General features: G+C 31.2%; 1 protein-coding gene across 1 annotated transcript; it reads right to left on the minus strand.

The window, feature by feature from the left end:
* Positions 1-1,900: 1,900 nt before the first annotated feature.
* On the minus strand, positions 1,901-22,616 carry LOC129226239 (COP9 signalosome complex subunit 7b-like). Its single transcript, XM_054860839.1, has 6 exons — positions 22,525-22,616; positions 13,246-13,426; positions 12,828-12,903; positions 7,306-7,394; positions 3,413-3,615; positions 1,901-2,090 (listed from the first exon to the last, which is right to left on the minus strand). Exons 2-6 carry the CDS (start codon positions 13,414-13,416, stop codon positions 1,901-1,903), a joined length of 729 nt encoding a protein of 242 aa, XP_054716814.1. The 5' UTR covers positions 13,417-13,426; positions 22,525-22,616.
* Between the last annotated feature and the right edge of the window lie 156 nt (positions 22,617-22,772).

Here is a 22,772-nt window from a genome sequence, read left to right on the forward strand (position 1 = left end):
CGTTAATTATTGAAATTAAACGAAAAATAAGATAATCTATAGTAGCATATGTCAAAATAACTTCCAATTGTCAAAAACATCAAAATGTTTACAAGGTGCAAAAGGATTGAAAACTATTTTCCGCGAATTCCGAATAAGCTCAATGTTGTTATGGTTTTCAAAATATTTCCTTCGTTAATTATTGAAATTAAACGAAAAATAAGCTAAACTAAGGTAGCATATGTCAAAATAACTTCCAATTGTGGAAAACATCAAAATATTTACAAGACGCAAAAGGATTGAAATTTCCAATGCGAGAAGCATTTTTCCGCGAAATCCGAGTAAGTTCAATGTTGCCATGGCTTCCAAAATAATTCCTTCTTCAATTATTGAAATTAAACGAAAAATAAGCTAATCTATAAAAACATATGTCAAAATAACTTCCAATTGTCAAAACATCAAAATGTTCACAAGATACAAAAGGATTGAAATTTCAAACGCGAGATGCAATTTTCCGCGAAGTCCGAATAAGCTCAATGTTATTGTTATGGTTTCCAAAATATTTCCTTGGTTAACTATTGAAATAAAACGAAAAATAAGCCAATCTATAGAAACATACGTCAAAATAACTTCAAATTGCCAAAAACATCAAAATGTTCACAAGATGCAAAAGGATTGAAATTTCAAACGCGAGATGCAATTTTCAGCGAAGTCCGAATAAGCTCAATGTTATTGTTATGGTTTCCAAAATATTCCCTTCGTTAATTATTAAAATCAAACGAAAAATAAGCTAAACTAAAGTAGCATATACTAAAATAACTTCTAATTGTGGAAAACATCAACATATTTACAAGATGCAAAAGGATTGAAATTTCAAAAGCGAGAAGCATTTTTCCGCGTCCGAGCCGAGTAAGTTCAATGCTGCCATGGTTTCCAAAATAATTCCTTCATTAATTATTGAAATTAAACGAAAAATAAGCTAAGCTAAGGTAAGCACATGTCAAAATCACTTTGGATTGTAAAAAGAATCAAAATATTAACAAGATGCAAAAGGATTGAAACCTCAAACACGAAAGCAATTTTTTCGCGATAAATCATATCGAATATATATGTTCAGAAAATTGCACTAATGAAATATTTTTAAAAGAATTACAAGCACAATCCAAACAATAAATAAATTCAAGCAATAAAGAAACTTTTTATACTTTTTCAAGGTTTTCAAACACTAGAAAATGTGTGTGTGTGACCTTTTTTTTCTCCCCAAGAACTTTTCAAGGTTTTTCATGGGCGTACGAACTTTGTTTAACACGCGCTGCGGCGGCGTGCTTGGGAGAACAGTAACTTTTAACGAAATGAAAAACTTTTAAAATCTGATATTTAAGTAAAAACAATACAAAAGCGAACTAATCAGACCATAATGTCAAAAGTCTAAAGCGGACTTTACCATAAAACACGGACTTTGGCGGGAAAAGCGAACCATTTGGGAGCCCTGCACAGTAGGAAAGATAAAAATGGCGGCTGCACGTGGATCGCGGAAAAGGCGGGGGTAGCCAAAAGTCGAGGGGGAAAAAGTTAAAAAAAAAAGGAATCGGAAACTGAAAATATAGGAATTATAGGAATTATAGGAACTTTTTCAGAAATATAGGAAAATATAGGAATATAGGAACGCTGCGATGCCTGCAATTAAAGCAAAGTATTTGATAATGCGAGGAGTTGTTCTTTACCTTCCCAAACTGATAAAACTTTTTTAAAAACATAATAATAAATCCATACCACTTTCAAAGAAGCAATGAATTTAAGAGGTAAAAGGTTTTCAAAACAAGCTCAATTTTCAACAAAAGTGTTATAACAATTAGAATAAGAATAGACAAGTATAAGGCAACAACAAACTACAAAATCAAAATACAACAGTTCAAACTATTTACAGTAGTAATTTGAGCACATTTGAAAGTATTCTTAAACACATGTGAAAAATACAGCAGAAGTACATCAAAATAGTACTTACTTCATTTTCAATTTGTTGTTTAAGTTTGAGATGGTTGTCTTTCATAGTATTAGCTTTTATAATCTGATTTTCTATATTATTTAGAACAGTTTCACAGCTATCAGACCTAAAGAAATATTTGGAAAAAAAAAAAATAAGCATTGCATATCTTCAATTTCTAACAAATTTATAATTGATTTGCTCTGCATTTCATTAAATTAACTAAAGAAGCAATAAATTGTTTGGTAAAAAAAAGGATCGCACACATATTTTTAAAAATATTTAAACAGTTTTTTTGTGTTTTCTAAGAACTAGAAAACATTTAAATTTGTTTAAAAATTTTTTTTCATTCTTTCCAGAAAAAAAGCCCCCCCCCCTCATTTCTGAAAAAAATTGCATATCTAGTGCCACCTACATCACCTTTTTTTTTTTGATACAGTACTTTGAAGAAGAAAAAACTTTATAAGGAAATGATCAAAATAAAAAAGATTGATGCATAAATCTAAAATAGTTCCTTTTTTATACTTTTTTTTTAAAAAAAAATCAGTGCAAGACTTCATAAAAACACTGTATGCATACAACTAGGAAAAAAAAATCATAAAAGGATCATTCACTTAAAAATGCATAAAAGCAGCAATATACCATACAAAGCAGATAGTGAAATAAAATGGAACATTTCATCATCAAATTAAAATGTAGAAAAAAAATTAAAATTCAACTATTCTGAAAGTTTAAATAAGACAGGGTAATTGATGAGCTCTGTCTCATTCAAATTTCAGACCTCTTGTTGATTTCAAAATTTAATGTAGTGTTCCATGTGACTTGATATATACAGTCAAACCTCTATGTATAACCCCCCCCCCCCAGTCAAAATTTTCTATGCATCAAACCATTTAATAACAAAGTGTGAGAGATGATTGAAACAACACCATACCTGCCAACCTCCTTCTCTAAGAATGCAAAACATTTACCAAAAAATTACAGAAAATTTTATGAGACATTATTTAGTAAAAGTTGAAGTAAATTACTAGTTTAATTATTTATACTTACTTCCATAACATCATCATCAAAGACGACTTAAAAACACAATTTAAATAAACATACTAAATGAATATTATTGAAAGGAATATTTTCCAGATGACAGTTCAAAAACAAATTTTGATTACATGGATGAGACATTGCAAAAATACAGTTAAGTAAAAGCCTTCAACAAGTCAGTTATTTCAATTAACAGAATTTGATGCCAATTATTCCCAGAAGGGTGGAGGGAGGGGAGAGAGAGATTTTGAAAACAAGCAAAACAATCACAGAACACAGTCAATCAAAGAAACTTTGGGAGAAACAGAGTAATTGGCAGCTATGATAGATAGATAAACATTTTTGAATCAAACTGCTTAGTTAATTTAATAAATTGTGAATAAAATCAGATTCAATGGAAATGAGTCTTACCATTCTTGGAGGACTTGGATCACAATGTCAATGTCTGCAGGCCTTATGTCCCTACCCAAAGTGTAGTCCACTTCTAGCCTGTTATTTTTTTGGTCCAATTTACCTCTAACAATGTCTGCATAGATCACATCAATTATTAGATCTTCTAATTCACGAAGATTTTTCATATCAAGCTCTTTTAGAAGTTTAGAATAAGGTATGCACTGAAATAGTAATAAATAAATATTAATGCTTAGTTCCCAGAAATACACAAACAGATTAACTGAATATATAGGATGAAAAAATATACCAAAATCTTTAAAAATAAATTTTCCTTCAAAATTTTGAATCAACCCATGATTGTACAAGTCATTGAAAAAAAAAAAAGAAGAAGAATGATTCAAACTATTTGCTATGATTAAAAATACATAAAACTATCACAAAGAGATAATTAACTTAAAGTTGATAACACTAGCCTGCAAATTTAAACTTTTTACTTGTTGCCTAAAATAATAAAAGTGTTTTTCCATGACGTTGATGCGTTGAATTAGAATTTTCAATCAGTTTACTCCTACCATGTCAGATTTTCTTGCAAAATTATTTTACATGTATTGTATAATTATACAAAATTTCCTCAAAAGCATAAAAGCTTTTTTTTTTTAAGGAGAAACGATACTTAATGTGCACAACTTGTTGAATTTAGCTACATTACTCTTTGGGCAAACACAAATTACACTGTGAGCAAAAAAAAAAAAAAAATGTAGTAAATTTAATTCAATGCAAAAGAAAAAGCATATTTTCAATAATTTGTTTTGGCAACATAGTAAATAAATATTTTTTTTCTCTAATTATATTAAAGTAACATTTGAAGAATACTCTGAAATATTTCTTATTTTTTAAGAAGAAATTAGCATTTTACAAAGACTCTCTGTGGGCATCTCAAGACAGGAAGAAAGCTTCCTCGCAACGTCCCTCATAACTAATCACTAGATCATCTGAAATAAGAAAACCCAAAAGATCTTACTGGTTTCTGTAGGTGCTTGCAATTTTAACGTACAACCTTTGTAAATTGAAAAGGCATATTTATATCTTAATCACAACAAATAAAATTGCAAAAGCAAAAAAAAAAAAAGATGACTATTTAAAAATTTTTTTAACAATATGAGAAAGATTAGGTGTTTAAAAAAAAAAAAACCCGTACAACTGCACAAAGGCAAGAAGACGAATGACGAAATGCTGCCGAAAAAAACCTCCTGCTAACCCTTTCAGAAAATGGAACGAAGTCTTTCTATGGCAGTAGACAGGCTCAGCCATTACGACAGGAGCTTTTCTCATGAAAAACAGACAGTACTAGGTTCGAAAATCTAGGTCCATTGTCAGAATACCGGTTTCGATGAGAAATCGGATTTCTAAGTACAGTGAAAAATTGAAAATCAATTGAAGAAAACAAACATGACATTCTCTCTGCTAATAACATCATCAGGGGTCTGTCCAGGATTTTTCACAGGGTCCGTTTTTTGTGAAAAATGAATTAATTTTGTGAAAAATCAAATAATTTCGAAAAAAAAAAAAAAAATTTGTGGAGTGTTTACTTGATGTTTGCCGGGGGGGGGGGGGGGTTGACATCGCTCTCTCAAGTATCAATATTTATCTACCATTCTACATTATGTTAAATTATACTAGAAATATTTCTGTACAGTATTTAAAACAACTGTAACAAAAAAATAAATAAATAAAATAAAATTCAGAATTGGGTTCAGCATTTAACTTTTTGGCCCAAGACTCTTAAAAAGCACAGAATTTCGTTTAAAACATAAATTCTGTGATTTTAACAAAAATAAAAAGATATTTTAATTGTTTACCTCTTAACAAAGCGTAATAAACATCAAAAATTCGAAAAATCGGATTCCCATAGCGGATGCAAAGAGATCGCAATTCTCAAAGTGAAGGCATCAAAAGTATAAAAACGGCTTGTAAAAAAAATATTTTTGATAAAATTATTTTAAAATTGCATTTTAGAGTCCTATGATAAACATTTCATTAATATCTGTGGACACAGTTGTAGCAAAAAAAAAAAAAATAATAAAATAAATAAATAAAATAAACCATCTATTCAGCATTTTAATTTTTGACTCATAACAGAAAATGGAATTTTGCTTGAAATGAGAGTTCCAACAGAAATAAAGAGACTTTTCACTTATTTGCATCCTAATAAAGCGAAGTTAGCTTGAAAAAAGAACAAAATATGATTCTCATATCGGATGTTAAAAGATTGCATTTTTCAAAATGTAGACATCTAAAAAAAAAACGGTAATTAAAAGTTTATTTAAAGTTAATCATCCTTGTTAGCATCGAAAAATCAAAACCCATATAATTTTCTCCCAAAATAACAATTAAAAATCGCACCGCACCGCAAAAACGCAAATATTGACAAGCTGGTAAAATAAGAATATTTTCTAATCAAGGCATTATAAAGGTTCAACGCCAGACGCTAAGTGGTGATAATTTTGAAGTTGGTAACCCTATCTGAAGAGATCATATTTTTTCCTCACCCTTACTATCTATCCCTTTGCAGTTCTAAGTTCATTTCGCAGATATATATTATTATTGTTTATTAAATCATGAGCGGGGGGAGAAAAGTGCTTACCAATGCCTTTTCAGAAAAGTTTACAACAACAACACTGCTAATTAGCTGTGATAAAACAAACAACCATTATATTTATTTGGCAGTAGCAATTATTTATCAATTGCAGGCTAATCAAGTCATTATAAAGGTTCAACGCCAGACGCTAAGTGGTGATAATTTTGAAGTTGGTAACCCTATCTGAAGAGATCATATTTTTCCGAATCTGTCTATTAATACACAGATAGTATTGAAATGCGCTTTTGCTCTTTCAATAAACAATTTGAAAGATCTGATCTTGTTTATCAGAATTTTGTGAAGGGTCCGTTTTGTTTGATCGGGATTTTGTGAAAGGTCCGTTTTGTTTGATCGGGATTTTGTGAAAGGTCCGTTTTGGTTGATCGGATTTTTGTGAAGGGTCCGTTAACGGCCCCAAATATCCTCTGGCCAGACCCCTGATCATTTTAGTTTTTTTGGATTACCGAATACTCAGTGATGAGTAATAAGAAGCACTGTCGTGATTTTTTTTTTTTTGGAGATGCCTGCAGAGTTGATGTCAATGACTCATTTCTTCATAAAAATTAATGACCATTTCACAAAATATTCTTCAAATGATACTAATCATGTAGTAATTATGAAAATAAATCTTTGTAGCAAAAAAATAATAAAATTATACTTGTTTGTATCGAATTAACCACACACGAAAAGAAAACCCTTTAAAAATAAATGGTACATGATAGGAACTTTCTAGCTTTTAATTCAATTTCAACATACTAAAAATATCTAAAAAAATAAGCTAACTTCAGAGTCAAAAATTTCATTGCAGCCTAGTGTAATATGGATGAAATTCAAAAAGATTCTTTTATCAGGATATCTACATTAGTCACCAAAAAATAGGATCAAAATTTAAGTCTTGATTGTATAACGTACAATCACACTGTTTTTTAGTATATTTTGCAAAATCTAGTCAATTTTCTTAGTTTCTTCCAGTTTTGCCAGTGCTGGCAAAAATACCATTTTGCAGGCAAAATGACCAACTTTAAGCTGTGATAATTGAATCATACTTTAAATAGGAATTGTGACTACTTACATTTGGATTTATTTTTGGAATCCAACATGTAGACCGGTTACAGAAAAAAGCATGTATTTAGGCAACAACAAAAAATATGAAATAGGGCACATTTATTAAACGAAGAAGTTTAATTTAAACTACATCTTCAAGGTTCATTTTAATAAATTTAATTACTACAGTGTTGATATTTTTCTTTGAATGAAAGCATTGAAATCTTACCTTATCTTTGGTAGCTAAAGACACAATAGTGAGGTGCCGTAATTTATTGATCATTGCAGGCGTTAATTCTGGGTATTGAGATTTAGTTTCTAAAAGGTAATAGATTGTATTTTAGTTACTAAAATTATGTAGATTCTTTCAGTCACAAGAGCTGATAACAACAATAATATTTAATTAAAATGTACAGAAATGTACAATTTAATTTTTTTAAAAATATATAGCTACAAAAATTAATGAATCTATGAGCATGAAAAGCTCATGGAGCATTCCAAGAAGAAAAATTATGTTAAATTATAACAATTGCATAGTAGCTTAACATTTTCAGGAGAAATTTATACACATGGTTGGGATTAAAATGCAAAGGTAAGGCATTGCTGATACCTAGTTTTTTTTTCTTTCTTTTTTTTTTTTTTTTGTCATAATGGTATGCTAGTGTTTGATCATAATTTTAAAATATTTTTTTTTCTCTATAGGATCAGACAAGGGAATTACGAATCAAAAAACCATAACATCTTAATTTTTTCTTAATTATGAAAGATAAAATGAATTAATAAGCTTAAACAATTTAGAAAGTATTCAAAAGATTCCTTTACCTTAAATTGCATTATTATACATTTTATTAAATTATTGAGGGACCGAGAATTACCCCGGATTCGGGCAATTATAGGTCACACATGGGGTAAATATGGGTCACCTAATTTTTTTTCAAATAATATGTGACAAAAGTAATTGAATATTCTAAATTATCGTGAAAGAGAATTTTTTAATGACAAAAACTGTCATATTTAAGAAATAATTCCACCTTACTTTTACTAGTTGAATTAAATTGGTTTTCGCTCTTTGCTTTAAGCCAGCGGTTCCCAACCGGTGGTTCGCGAGAAGTTTTCAAGGGGTTGGCGAAAAAAATATTGTAATGGCGGAGTTTTATCATGCCTGTTTCTGATCAAGTTTCATGTTCAAGCGGTTTCAAGCAAATTTTGCTCCTTTTTTATTCATTTGGCCCTCGGACATTCTCTCTTAGCATGAAAATATTTGCATACTTCCTGAAATATTTTACATTTAAATAATTTAGTCTGTCATTGCAAAGTGCAGGTTTTAGCGCTTCCATTGAGAATGATAGCCCTGAAGAAAAAGCTCTACTTATGAATACAATCTCCACAGATGAAAGAATTTGAAAGCGTTCCGTTTAATCAGAAGCGTTTTATCGGAAAGATTGATGAAAACATTTCATGGAGCATATGCGAGCGTCTAAAATTATTTTGATGTTTAGTTTCCTTACCATTTGAGTCCGGCAAAAAGCTATCCATCTTTTCTTGTGTTGAGTCAAAAATGCATATAAGTGATCACACTGTTATTGGTTGCTACAATTTTTTACATAGACTACAATTTACTTCGAATATTATTGTCCAAAAGGGGAAATTATGGCTAGCAACTAAAAAATACCACAGGAAGTATGAAAAATTAATTGCAAAAAAAAAAAAAAAAAAATTGTGGGTGAAAGTTTGGCAGGGTGAGGTTTACCAAGTAAAAAAAAATCAACCGAATTTAATCAAGCAAATTAATTTGTGCTTATACGTAAATAAGGAATTTATGAAATTTGAGTAGAAAAATAATCTTGTAGTAAGTGAGCTTAAAAATATTTGTTTTGATATAAATTACCTTTTGTGAAAAAAAATACAGTAAATATGTATATTGAAAACAGACGCTTCTATTATTTTCAATATACGCATTTTATTCCGCACTTATAGCATAATTACAAGAAAATTCTTTAACAACCAAACGATTAATGTGCGTAGTATATCCTTTATCAAACAGCTAGGCTCATAGTCCTTTTTAAGAAGATAAACCTAGAGATATTTCTCATTTTACTGTAAGAAAAAAGTTCATTTAGTTAATCTGAGACAGTTTCCTGAAAGGTCTTTTAAAGGTCATTTTTTTATTGACTTCTGATTTAGTGATAATATTGATGAATGTACCTTTGTGTCAGAAAAATGTCAGCCAATCTTTGAACCTTTTTGTTCGACAAAAATCCCATTTTCAAACTTTTTTCAAAGTTGTTTGAAACTCAACATAGAATAACCAATGCATTTATTTTTTGGTGAATTTGTTTTGCATTTATTTTTTTGCGGTCATTTTAAGTTCGTAGCAATATTTGTACTTCTATATTTTGCAATTATGTTTTCATTCTATTTATAAACTATGTAACAGCATCAAACTAAAAAAGATTTCCCAAATTTTACTGTGTGTGCGCATGTGTTTTTTTTTATTTATTTATTTTTTTTAACTTGTTACTTATTACCTAGTACCCAAGGGGTTCGCCAGCTTCTTTCGGAGTTTAGAAGGGGTTCGTAAGAAGGAAAAGGTTGGGAACTGCTTCTCTAAGACAACAATCCCAGGAAAAAATTTTTCAACATTTATATGATAAATTCATCATGTTACTACTCATGTTACTACTGCAAGTTTGGTTTCCCCCCCCCCAATTTACTTGATTAAAATATGCAACTTGTTTTAAATAACTGCCAAACATGGCTTGCTTGAACTAATGAAAATTTCCCATCCATTGTTCCCCGTTTTTTCGTTGACGAAAATTTTAGTTGCTTTAGTTTAGTTATAGGGTAAGTTGCTATTATCATACACAGCAAAATATTTCTGATCTTCAAAAAGAGAATGAATTCTGTGCGGCACCATCTTTTAACACTTTCTAAGCAGGAATGTCTTTGCAATTATTTTAATGCAAATTCCTCTCTTTTTTTTCCCCATGTCTTAAACAATTCTAAAAAAATAAGTTCATTTTGGGGAACTGTCTAGAACAGCTTTAGGTGCTATTATTTCTTTGCAAGCAAGTTTTGTCTTTGTGACTACTGTTTTGGAGCTTTGCACTAGATTTCTCTTCTGCTTCGTTTTCTCTTGCAGTTACAAGAGTTTGATTCGTTATCACTAAGTACTTTGTATTAGTTTGATTCTTTATTTGGTATTTGAGGGATTCATATTATTTCGTTTCTTATTTTGTCACATGATATGTGTCCTAATTGCAAGCTGACATAGTTTATATTCAAGGCTGAACTTGCTTTTCAAGCCAATAGGGCATGATACTCCAGCAATAATTGGAGATGATATATCATCCAATGTTGCATTGGAGCATTAAAATTTCTCTTTGAGAGAGAGTTTGGCACAGAAAAGTATAAGTTAAGGCTCATACTGGTATTATTTACACAGGAATAAAAAAGAAAAACACCTAAAATATCAGAAAATATACTGATCAAGAATTATCCTAGTAAACTAGGGTATAATTCAGTTTATTTTTAACCCCAACTTTTTTTTTTAGAAAGGAGAAAAAAATATATGTAGGCATGAAAAGCTTAGACTATTTGCTATTAAAAAAGCAGCACCTACAAAGTGGCTTGAAAAAATCTCTTGGTGGATCTTAAAAAAAGTTATGATTTTCCAAGACAATCTTTTATCAAGATGTTTTAAAAGAAGTGTGAAAATTCATCCCCCCCCCCCTTATTTACTTCACAATTGCATTGTTTTTGACCTCTATATTAGAAAATTGAATGTAGTAGAAGGATGACTGCGTATAATTTAGTTTTTTTGTAAAAACGTTTTGTAACAGTAAAAAGTTCGTGATCATTATCTATCCTGAAAAGAGAGTGACCCATAATTTCCCCCCGTGACCCTACTTGTTAGTTTGTTATAGTGGAATTGACCTTATCATATTAGTAACGAGCTGATGTGTGCATCACATGACTTCCTTTTACTCCAATTTAATGTCATTTCACCATTATTGGCAATTTTAATGTGATTCAATTGTTTACTCTCTAAATATCACAAACAGTGGCCAAATTGAAACCAAATTTAAAATTAAAAAACAAAATCGCCAAATTTGTCGCTAAGTTGGCGACAAAACTTGGCGACCAAAATACTGACGATATATCGCCAAGTGTCCGCCAAATTATAACACCACTTGAGTTTACATCGAAATTAACAATGATTTTCCTCAATGAGCTGATGTGTGCATCACATGACTTCCTTTTACTCCAATTTAATGTCATTTCCCCATTATTGGCAATTTTAATGTGATTCAATTGTTTACTCTCTAAATATCATCAACAGTGACCAAATTGAAACCAAATTAAAAAAATAAAAAAGAATATCCAAATTTGTCGCCAAGTTGGCGACAAAATGGCGACCAAAAGACTGGCGATATATCGCTAAGTGTCCAACAAATTATAACACCACTTGAGTTTACATCGAAATTAACAATGATTTCCCCACAAAAAGGGGCAAAAGACCCCCTTAGTAACATCTGAATGCAACCAAAAGGGAAGGTGCACAACTAGGCCCCACTAGGAGTCTACGTACCAAATTTCAACTTTCTAGGACATACCGTTTTTGAGTTATGCGAGATACATACACACATACATATGGATGTCACGAGAAAATTCGCTGTAATTAACTCGGGGGTCATTTAAATGGATATTTTGGGTGTCTGTAGGTTCCTAGGCCCTATCCACGTGTGGTCGGGGTGAAAAAAAAACTCAACATTCATTCGGGGCGAGCAAAATCGAAATTACGGCCGATTTTGAAGTGAAAATTTTTTTTGCGAATACAATACTTCCTTTTTTGTAAAAGGAAGTAAAAGTGAGAAACACGACACTTTTTAGTTTTGATTTTCGTACAAAGCATCAATAGAATACCTTACTGTTGTTTTAAAGCAACAATATATATTACATATAAATGTTTGACTGTCTGTCATTATTAAAAACAAGTGAAATGTAATTTGCTAAAAGAATAAGTTACTTGGCCTTTAATGGTCCCCTAGGTTAATTGGGCTTGCAATTGTATAAATAGTAAGTGTTCCACACCACATAAAAGTGAGGAAATGATGCGATAAAACTCAAGATCTAGCCTTAATTAGCCCACTTTCTTAAAAATGTTATTTTTAGCTTCTTTAAATGCAGGCCATAAAAAATTACTTTTAACTTAAAAAGTTCTCACTAAAAAAGATTTTAGATTAAAAAACAAAATGAGAGAAGTTTAAAATTAAACAATAAACCCCAATTTAAATTCAAATAGACAGTGCAAATGTTTTTCATCTAAGATACTAAAAACAAATACAGTGAAATTCTGTTACAACAAATATCAATACAACAAAATTTCCATTTTAACGAAACACCCTATATAATTGCTGTTAAATTATTTGAATTTCATTGCAACAAAATTCCTGTTGCAACAAGCAAAATTTTTGGTCCCCTTATGTTTGTAGCAACGGGATTTCACTGTACATGCAGAATATGACAAAAAATATAGTTAAAAGTGAGAAATCCAGAAGATAATGGAAATTTTCTTCTGGGAGGGAAGAAAAATGATGAGTGAAAGACCATCAAACGAGTTTTTGAGAATAGTCATAATAATTAAGGATAATTAGCTTGTCTTGCAGCTCATCTCTAAAGAAAATGTGGGCATCTTCAAGCACATACATGAAAATAAGTTATCTTGCTTCAAAAGAAGTAAATCTATACCTAAATATTGAGAATATGTTCCAAAAGCAAATAGATGCAGAAGCTGGTAGTATTGGGAGTACTGCGTGGAATTTAACTGTAAAAAAAGAAAGCAATATTTACAAGAGATATTAAGCAAAAACAAGCAGAACACTCTTGATAATATCAAGTGTGACACCAGTAAAAAATGCAATAACAATTTCGATTAAAAATGCTTGAACACTAAGTTTCCAGCAAGCATCTTCAATTATAAAATTAAAACAAGTCTCATTGTCTCTAGTCACTATACCTTACAGAGTAATGTATAAATAAGTTCTCTAGCAATTATTCCTTGAAGAACAAATAAAAAAAAAGAGAGAGAATTAAGTGAAAAATGGGAAGTTTAGCTATTAGTCAGTGGCTGGAAGACTCAGGTTCATTAGTGGCCCCAACAACTCACCTCTTGTATGTTTGGCATGTCCAGCAATTCGCCGAAGACGTAAATTCCGGGAGCCACCAGGACCTGCTTGATGAGTTCCACCGCTGCGGCCCCTTTGGCTGATTTGGCGAGAAGCAGGTACTGCTCCAGGAGAGCTTGCTGGTTCACAGTGGGGGGATTCTTATCACTCATCCTCAAAGATCTAAGGACACAAAGAACAAGTTATACAAGGTGCCATAAAAACAACATCACCAGAGTATCGAAAATAACAGCGATCCGATGGTCCTGGACTATAAAAAACATTCATCAAACCAGCAGAATATAAATTTTAATATCCCATCTTCATCTTTACTAATAATAAAGCTGAAAGTCTCTCTGTCCGGAGGATGTCTGGATGTCTGTGACGCGCATAGCGCCTAAACCGTTCGGCCGATTTTCATGAAATTTGGTGCAAAGTTAGTTTGTAGCATGGGGGTGTGCACCTCGAAGCGATTTTTTGAAGATTCAATGTGGTTCTTTTTCTATTCCAATTTCAAGAACAAAACTATCATAAGATGGACGAGTAAATTACGAAATTATCATAATGTGGAACCGTAAGATGGGTACAAGCCAACTGGCGAGAAAATTCCCCATACATTATTTGTAAATATACAGGCGAACCAAAAGACCTTTTGATTTTTCTATTACGGGCAAAGCCGTGCGGGTATCACTAGTACTAATAATAAAGCTGAAAGTCTCTCTGTCCGGAGGATGTCTGGATGTCTGTGACGCGCATAGCAACTAAACCGTTCGGCCGATTTTCATGAAATTTGGTACAAAGTTAGTTTGTAGCATGGGGGTGTGCACCTCGAAGCGATTTTTTGAAAATTCGATGTGGTTCTTTTTCTATTCCAATTTTAAGAACAAAACTATCATAAGATGGACGAGTAAATTACGAAATTATCATAACGTGCAATCGTAACATGGGCACAAGCCAATTGCCGAGATACGAAATTATCATAACGTGGAACCGTAACATGGGTAGAAGCCAATTGGCAAGAAAATTCACCATACATTATTTGTAAATATACAGGCGAACCAAAAGACCTTTTAATTTTCCTATTAGGAGCAAAGCCGTGCGGCCACCACTAGTAGTTAAATAAAAATATGAAGTAACAGTGCAAACAACTCAAAACTATCTGCAGGTATGGAAAACAATACACAGTGCATTATAAAAGTTTTAATAAGATAATGCCTTTTGCTTTCACTCATGTATCCATGAAAGTAAGAGGTGAAATTTTCATTTGTTTTTTTTTTTGGCAAATTTTGAAGATAGCTAATTTTTAAAATTGATATTACAGGATTTTCCTTTAGTTTAAGAACTGGAGCCTTGAAATAGACTGCAAGTTCTGGCACCAGACTACCAGTGTCAGGTTCTTCCAATAGCTTTGATCTCTTTTTTACTCTCTAGTTAATCTTTTACTATCTTGTAGTGATCTTCCCAAAAATCATCCTCTACGCAGAAAAATTGTTCTTATAAAACGGGTGCAAAAAATGATTTTTTTTTTTGGCAACTCCATAAGTAAACTTAATTACCTAGCGAGAAGATTGGAGCAAAATTTTATGATAATTTTCAATTAAAATGCAAAAACATCAGCATCGAAAAAACATCGAAACCAAAACATTGATCGTCCAAAAACATTGAAAGTAAAACATCGATGTTAAAAACATCGATGTTTTAACAAAAAAATCGATGTTTCCAAAACATCGACATCCATGTTGCACCCCTAGCTTCAACCAATAAAACTCTTTACATTTATGAGTCAGTGAATCTAACCAATTATATTGTTTCTTACATACAGCAAAGTTGAAGACTGTGTTAGTACTTATATAATTGGATTATTAGCTTTCCATAGAAATCAAAATGGGGGGGAGAGCTCTTTGTTCTTTGAGAATAGCTTTATTCAGTTATATTAAGTGTAAAATGACAAGTTTCTGAATTTTAGAATTTAATGAAATAAAAAAAAATCTGTATTTATTTAAATATTTGATATATCACACTTTATATTAAAAGCAAACAAAATAATTATAAACAAACTTAAAAATTTGTTTTTTACAACATTACAAGGCTAAAATTTCTAACACATAGCAATTTCAACTACGATAAATTTTACTTTGCATTAGAAATGTCAGTCTTGTTATTTAACATATTTTTACACTAATTATTAAATAACTATTATATTAAGTTTTGCAATGACGAAATGAGTTATATATTTTATTTTACTTAATTGCCTGTCATTAAGTAATTACTAGAGCTATTTAAAACGTTTTCTAGTTTTTGCCAGTTTCTACCAGTTTTTGCCGGTTTTTACCGGTTATAACCAGTTTCTGCCACCGGCAGGGCAAAAACCAGTTTCTGCCGGCAAAAAGCCAACCCTGATTTAAACGGAACTTTAATGTAATTAATGGTTTTTATTATTATTTATGCTGATTGAACACTTACTAATTATCCAAACAACCAGCAGATCGCCAAAATTTTTGCAGAAAGATTTCCGTAGCTGATGCATTTCGCAGTTTTTTCAACGTTGCTGTTTTTGAAGCCGAAGACTACGTCATAATGTTTCTCAGCTTTCACCATGTAAACAAAATATCGCCAATCAAAGAATTTTCAAAAGACTTTTTTTACTGTGTTAAATAATCCAACAACTAAATTAGGCAAATCCATAAACAGCACAAAAACTTCCATTAATTTTCCTTTTTGCACAATTTCAAACAATCACCAAATTTTATTACTTATTTTGGTAACATTTCGGATGAAACTGTTTAGCGCCATTTTATGGTGACCAAAAATATCTCAGCATCTGGCGACGATATCTCTGTAACGAAAATTAATATCATATCGGTTTACAAAGTAAGGAAAGAATGGGGGAGCATCATCGAAGGTACCCCGAAACGACTTTCGCAAATTCGGTAAAATCGCACCAAGAGCCACAATGATTGAAATTTCCCGAAATAACTAAAGCAAGTAAAAGGGGATTACGAGCGCAGCTACTTTTTTTTAATCACTTCGTACTTCATTAGCCATACAGAGAAGGTTTTAGACTCCATGTTAAAAAAAAGTATCAACAGATTAATCTTTTTAAACATGAGAAGATTAATTTCATGTTTTTTAAATTTGTATATGCTTAAATATAGTGCTTTCGTTTCTAAATCAATACTACTTTGTTCTTTATACTTATTGCTATTTTAGTTTTATGGGTAAGGAAGAAACTCTATTTTTAATCACGTCAAAAAGATGTGTTTTAAATTCTTTCACTTAAAACAGAAAACAAAAGCAAGTAACGATTTTTTCTAATAATTATTACTGACCCAGGCAACGCCGGGTATTTTTGCTAGTTATATATATATATATATATATATATATATATATATGGAATTTTTTTCTTTCTCTTCTCTCTTCTTTTTCTCTCTTTTTTTTTTTTTTGAGACTAACGTTTCGGGGGGGGGGGGGTTGTCCCCAACCCCCCCCCCCCCCTTAGCTACGCCCCTGGAGGCAACAATTTCTAACCCTCAAGTCCTCGACTGAAGGGTTGAGGGAGCCAGAGTTTAATACTGGCTGCATCACTCAATAATATCAATTTTTCATATTTTTTAGATAAAGTTATCTTTTTTTAACTAAAAACATTTGAATTGAAAGTACTGAAAATGAGAACAAATTTTAAAATTAGATTTGTTTGTAAAGTAAAAATTTAGAACAGAGTAAAAAAGTTTAAAGAAAAATAAGTTTTCCTTACATGGTAGTATTTTTACAGCAATAATTGAAAATAAATAAATATATAAATGGTTACCCTTTTTCCTCGCATTAGAACTCATAATTTGGGTTTAAATAACTTCATAATACTATTTCAGGATATAATACTAATAATAACAACAACAACAAAAAAAAACTTGAAATTGCTTCATTTAACCATGTAATTATAAAAATAATTATAGGCTATAAATATTTTGAACGCTTTCTAAAATACATGAAAAAAGTAACCATGCCAAGTTTCAATGCAATCCGAGACTGTGGGAGTTGGACCATTTTTTTGATTGACTTTTTTATTTTTTCTAAAATAAATTTAAGAAACAAAAATAGTTTTGAAATAATGAATAAAATAAGCAAATATAAAGTAACATATGGTAAAAAAACCTTCCAACATTAAAAATAATTGAAATATTTGCAGGATGCAAAAAGATTGAAATCTCAAACAAGGCATGCAATTTTCAGCAAAACACATGTTTGATGTCGTTGGCATGCTTCCCAAACATACGTTTTCGACAGGTATTGTGGAGGATGAAGATTTGAGGGAGGGGGAAATAGAAAAAATAAGAAAACAGGACCGAACTTAGCATAGTTTTTAAAAAAATTAAGGAAATTTTCAGAAAATTAAGGATTTTTTAAGGAAGTACAAACCCTGTATTAATAACCTATTGACTGTCAAAAGAAATTTTACATTTTTATTTACCATGTTTAAGTTTGCTTTGGAGTGAAAGTTATATCAACAAATTTCAACAACATTACAGGTAATTGTTTCAGCACGAAGATATGACAAAAATTTCCCAAAATGTTTCTTTTTCCTTTTTGTGAATTATAATTATTTCTGAAAAAAAATGCTCCATTTTTGTAATTAGGTAAAAATTTCTCTTACTAAGCTGAACGCAAAACTAAAAAGATCCTTGACTTCAGAGTTAAAGTTTGAAGACTTAAAATTTCTTTAAAAGCAGAAGAAATTACTCTTAAGTACAGGAGACTGGAGCCTAATGCACAGGGATGCCAAAGGGCTCAGATTTTAAGGAACAGTCCCTTATTTGAGAAAACTGCTACACGCGTCCTTTTTTATTTTATAATACAGAATGGATAAAATCCTGTCTAAAAGCAGTAGGTACTTTAGTGAATAAGACATTATTTTAAGGAAAAAATAAAAAAATAAAAGATAAGAAAATCATGAATGAAAAAAATGTAAAAACTTATGGTTATGAAAATCCAACCTTTAAACTTCATCCCTCTTTTATGGAAACCTCCTTTAGAATCATGTCCCACATTTATAGTTCTTGAATCTGGCAACCCTGCTCCAGACTAAAGAAGGAGAGTTTGCATGTCTGACTGTAAGTCATGGTTGTTCCTCCCCACCCCACACCCCTAAATATTACAAAGGCCCAAAATGAGAAAAATAGCCATCAAACACCCTTCCCCCTAAAAATGTCAATGGTGCAGTCTACGCCATGACCCCCTTCCCCTAGGTGGGCACCTCTGTGTAAGTACAGATGGTTAAGTACACATAATTAAAACAAATAATATGCTTAGATTTTTTAAAACAAGTTATTTTTTAACTTCTAAGACTCAACCACAAACCAGTAAAGGTATCAATTCTACAGAGGACTGAGTCTGAACAAATTCATTTGTCACTCAGGGCCCAATACAGGCTGATTTTGATACCGTTTTTTGGTACCTTCACAAAAATCTTGTTTTGAAATCGGTATTTTCACAAAAATCAAGTAATAAAATCAGTAGCTTCACAAAAACATTGAAAATTTCACAAAAATTCGCATTTTAAAATTTGTTTTTCTGTTTAAAACAAAATAGTATATTCATAAAATAAAATTATAAGCAGGTTTATATGAACAATCGCTTAAATAGAAACCTTTTTGTAGTATTTTAACTAATTTTTAGCTGTTTTCCACCAAAGTGTATTTATGCAATATTATCAATCTTTAAACATCTGTTTTGAGGAACCGTTTTTCTCATAATTTCTTATATTGTACACAGTACATAGACCATTAAGCTGAAATTACGATGGTATTTTTCGTACTTCTTAGGTTTTTAGATCCCCCCTGACCCCAAAAAAAAACGAAACCTGTTAAAAATAATACTAGATGACATTTACACTTTTCGAACTAAAATTTCACTTGTTCCACTACTTCTTTTACAAAAATTAGGATGCGTCTAAAATTTTCACAAAAACAATGCTGATAAAAAAAACTTACACAAAAATAGAATGATGCAATACTTTCACAAAAATTGGTAGCGAGAAAAAAATCCTGGATTGACCGCTGACTTTACAAATTACTGCAACCAGGTATAGTTCGGGAAAACCCCAACCTGGCAGCGTCGTAATGCTGAGATTAGGATCTGCATAGCTTTTACAATGCTGCCAGGTTAGGTTTACCCAGGGTGGGACGGAGGGGGGGATTCGCCCCCTGCGCTATTTTCGGGGCAGCAATTTGGTACATTTGCTGTAAAAAAAAATAACTTATCTCACAGTAAGCAAGTTAAGCTTTCTGCCTAAAGTAACATTTTTAGGATGTCATTTTCAAAAATTTCCAAGGAAGAGCAGTCTGACTTTCCATTTTTTGGGGAGATTTGGTCACCTTAACACCCTGAAAAATACCCTACAGTAGCATTTTTGAAACTTTGGTATCAAAAAATTTCCAAAGAGAGTTCGAGTACTTTTCCCTTTCTCTTAGCGCCACCAAGGATAGTCTACATCTGATTTCAATTTTGAAAATACTTTAGAAAGCAGCCCATTTTGCTCATGCCTAAAATTGCATTTCTAACACTTCAATTTTGGAAAATTTCCTTGAGGATCCGTCAATTCTTTAACACCATCAAAGGGATGAAACTGACTTCAACTTTGAAAATAAAATCGAGAGGAACCCTAAACCTCCTTTCTAATTTACTAAAAATTTGAATTACTAAAATTGTTTAAATTGAGATTTTTTGCTTGAATTATAAAATTTTTGATGAAGCCATAAACTTCTTTGAGAAATTTTTTTACTAATATTATAAAGAGAGAGGGCAGATTTTTGTGTGCTTATATGTTCGAGGTAATCTCCGGAACCACTGCACCTATTTGAAAAATTCTTTCACTATATGAAAGGTGTTTTCTTACTGAGTAAAATAGGCTATTATTCGAAAAAATCCGATAGAAAGTTCTTTTTTTATTCAAATTTAGGCCGAAATTTCACGTAAATTACCTATGATTGGCTATTAAAGGGGTGAAAAATTACTTGCACATATTAATATTATATATTGTTAAAAGGATAGAATTTTCTGCGTTCTAAACAATCTATTTCAATGCTCTAACTTAATTACGGCGGGAGTAATTTGCGCTTTTAGCTCGAACTTTTTTACGCTTAGCTGAAATTTAGGCACTACTTTCTTCATTAAATCTGTCAATAAAAAATGAAGGAATTGTCCTACAGTTTTCTTTTTGACAGCATTGGAAAAAGCGAGATTTTTTACTCCAGATCTCTCTCGACCTGTGGTCGAAAAAAACTAGCTCCTATCTTCAAAGGAAAAAAAGTTACAAAGCGTTTTAAAATCAATTTTGAAATATGTCATTTTGCTTCAGGTTGTCAACCATTTTATTTTCACGTTTCCATGATTACGCTTTTTGAATCCATTGTTTATTTCCTTATTTTGCATCTGATTGGTTAAACTTATTTTATTTCATGTTTCCATACGCTTTTAAAATTCATCTTTCGCATTTTAATTTCTTAAAAGCATTTTAATATCTGTCGTCATTGTTTGGAAGGGTAATTTTGCATGGTGTTTTCTTTCTTTTATTTAAGTTATTCTTTAAGTTATTAAGTTATTCTTTTAATTAATTGTTGAATATATGTCACTTGACACAGTTTTTGTTCTCAAGGTAGACCGAGCAAAGCAGCTCTTAATATATAAAGATTTGAAAGCTACTGTTAATGTGATATTATACCTTTTTGTTTGTTTGGCGAAACATTTATTATTGCCAAATTAAAAACATCTGCTTCACTCGCAAAAGGATTGGCTTCTGGTAGCGTGGTCGCTTGGCACGTTAGGCGCTGAGCAGTTCAGTCTAGGGTTATTGTTTTATGGCAACCGTTAATATAATTCATTGTTTTTGACGATTTGTTTTGAAAGAAAAGAAACTTTTGATTTGTTTTTATCCCAGTGAAATGTACGACATTTTCTTTTTTGCTGACGATGATTTTTGAATGTTCCACGGGATTTTTTTTCTTTCGTTAGACGGATGGATTATGATAGCGTGGTTGCTCGGCAAGTTTGGCGATAAACAAAAGAGCTGCGGAATTATTTTTACACTTGAAAGATATTATTTGATGTCTTTTTTTGTTTATTTGGCGAAATATTTTAAATTGCAGTAAAACCGCTTCTTCACTCGCTAAATAGAGTTTTAAAGCAACTGTAAATCTAATTTAATGATTTGACGAAAAGTTTTAAATTCTAAAGAAACTTAATTTTTTTTTTTTTCTTTTGAAAATATGTGTAAGCATTTTATACAAAGAAAAACTATAATTTCACATCAGAGGGGGAGGGGGCGTCAATTTTTTTATTCAACAGACTTCCATTAAATTTTTAGCACGGGCATCGTTGTGCGGGTACTGCTAGTATGGAAATAAATTAAGTTTTCTTTCGTTTTGAATTAAGTTCCAATTTTATTCAAAATACTTTTGATGGTTTAAAGTATTAACTTTTTCTCAACGAAAGGACGGCAAACTGAGGAACCCGCCCTGGGTGGCAGAATCTGTAGCTACGCTGCTGGGTTTACTCCAACTATAGATAGGTAAAACTTGGTAAAATAGATTAATTTGACACTTATCAAATCTAAATTCTTTCAAAAATGGACTTTTGAAGATCTTAAAACCATATAAGATTCCACACTTAGCTAGTTATCAAATTGGTAAATGGATTTAGCAATATATTATTCATTTAGTGATGATATCTGAACCCTAAAATCGTGTGCAGTAGATTTTAAAGGAAAATGTATTAAACTCATTGAATCCTTAGCCAATATAAGTCCTTCTGAAAAGAAGCCCAAAATGAGAAAAATTTTAAAAGCTTAAAAATATTAAATTCTTAACATTTTCACATTAGAAATAATTTCACATAACGGAGTTTATTTTGTTGCTTACTTTGGTGTACTTAGCTCATACTGCATTTTACACACAATCATAAAACTTCAAAATAAAAACATTAAAACGGAATGATTAAAATGGGAGACAAGCTTAAGTGAAAATAAATCGTTTAGCCTAACATAAAACATTACTAATTAGTGGAGAACAGCTGTCCGAAAACTGCCTTTTATTACAATTGAAGAATCCTAATATGTTTCAACGAAGAAAAACTAGGAAATGACTCGTTCAATTACGAATACAAATCAGAGATCATAAAGGAACAGCACTTTTGCCGCATGCCATAGCCGGTTAAAGAACCTAAATCACTTAGAATTTTATCACATAAAAACAAAAACAGAAACAGTCAAAATTTAAATACTTTCTTACGGTATTGGATCAACACAACAGTAAAGAGATTTTCTTATAATTAAACATCAAGAACACATAGTACGTTTTTAACTTTTGTTTACGGTATCAAGTATCAAGAGAAGAGTGGGCAGGAGAAAAGTTGCCAGACGTTAACAAAAAATTTTATTCTCTATATTCCCCCCCCCTCCCCTCTCGGCTTCAACTATCCAGAATTAATTTTGCTTATTAGTTAAAATTAATTAAGATTAATTATCAGAGAATAGTCG

Source organism: Uloborus diversus, chromosome 7 (genome assembly GCF_026930045.1).
Source record: "Uloborus diversus isolate 005 chromosome 7, Udiv.v.3.1, whole genome shotgun sequence".
In the NCBI taxonomy this organism is placed as follows: Eukaryota; Metazoa; Arthropoda; class Arachnida; order Araneae; family Uloboridae; genus Uloborus; species Uloborus diversus.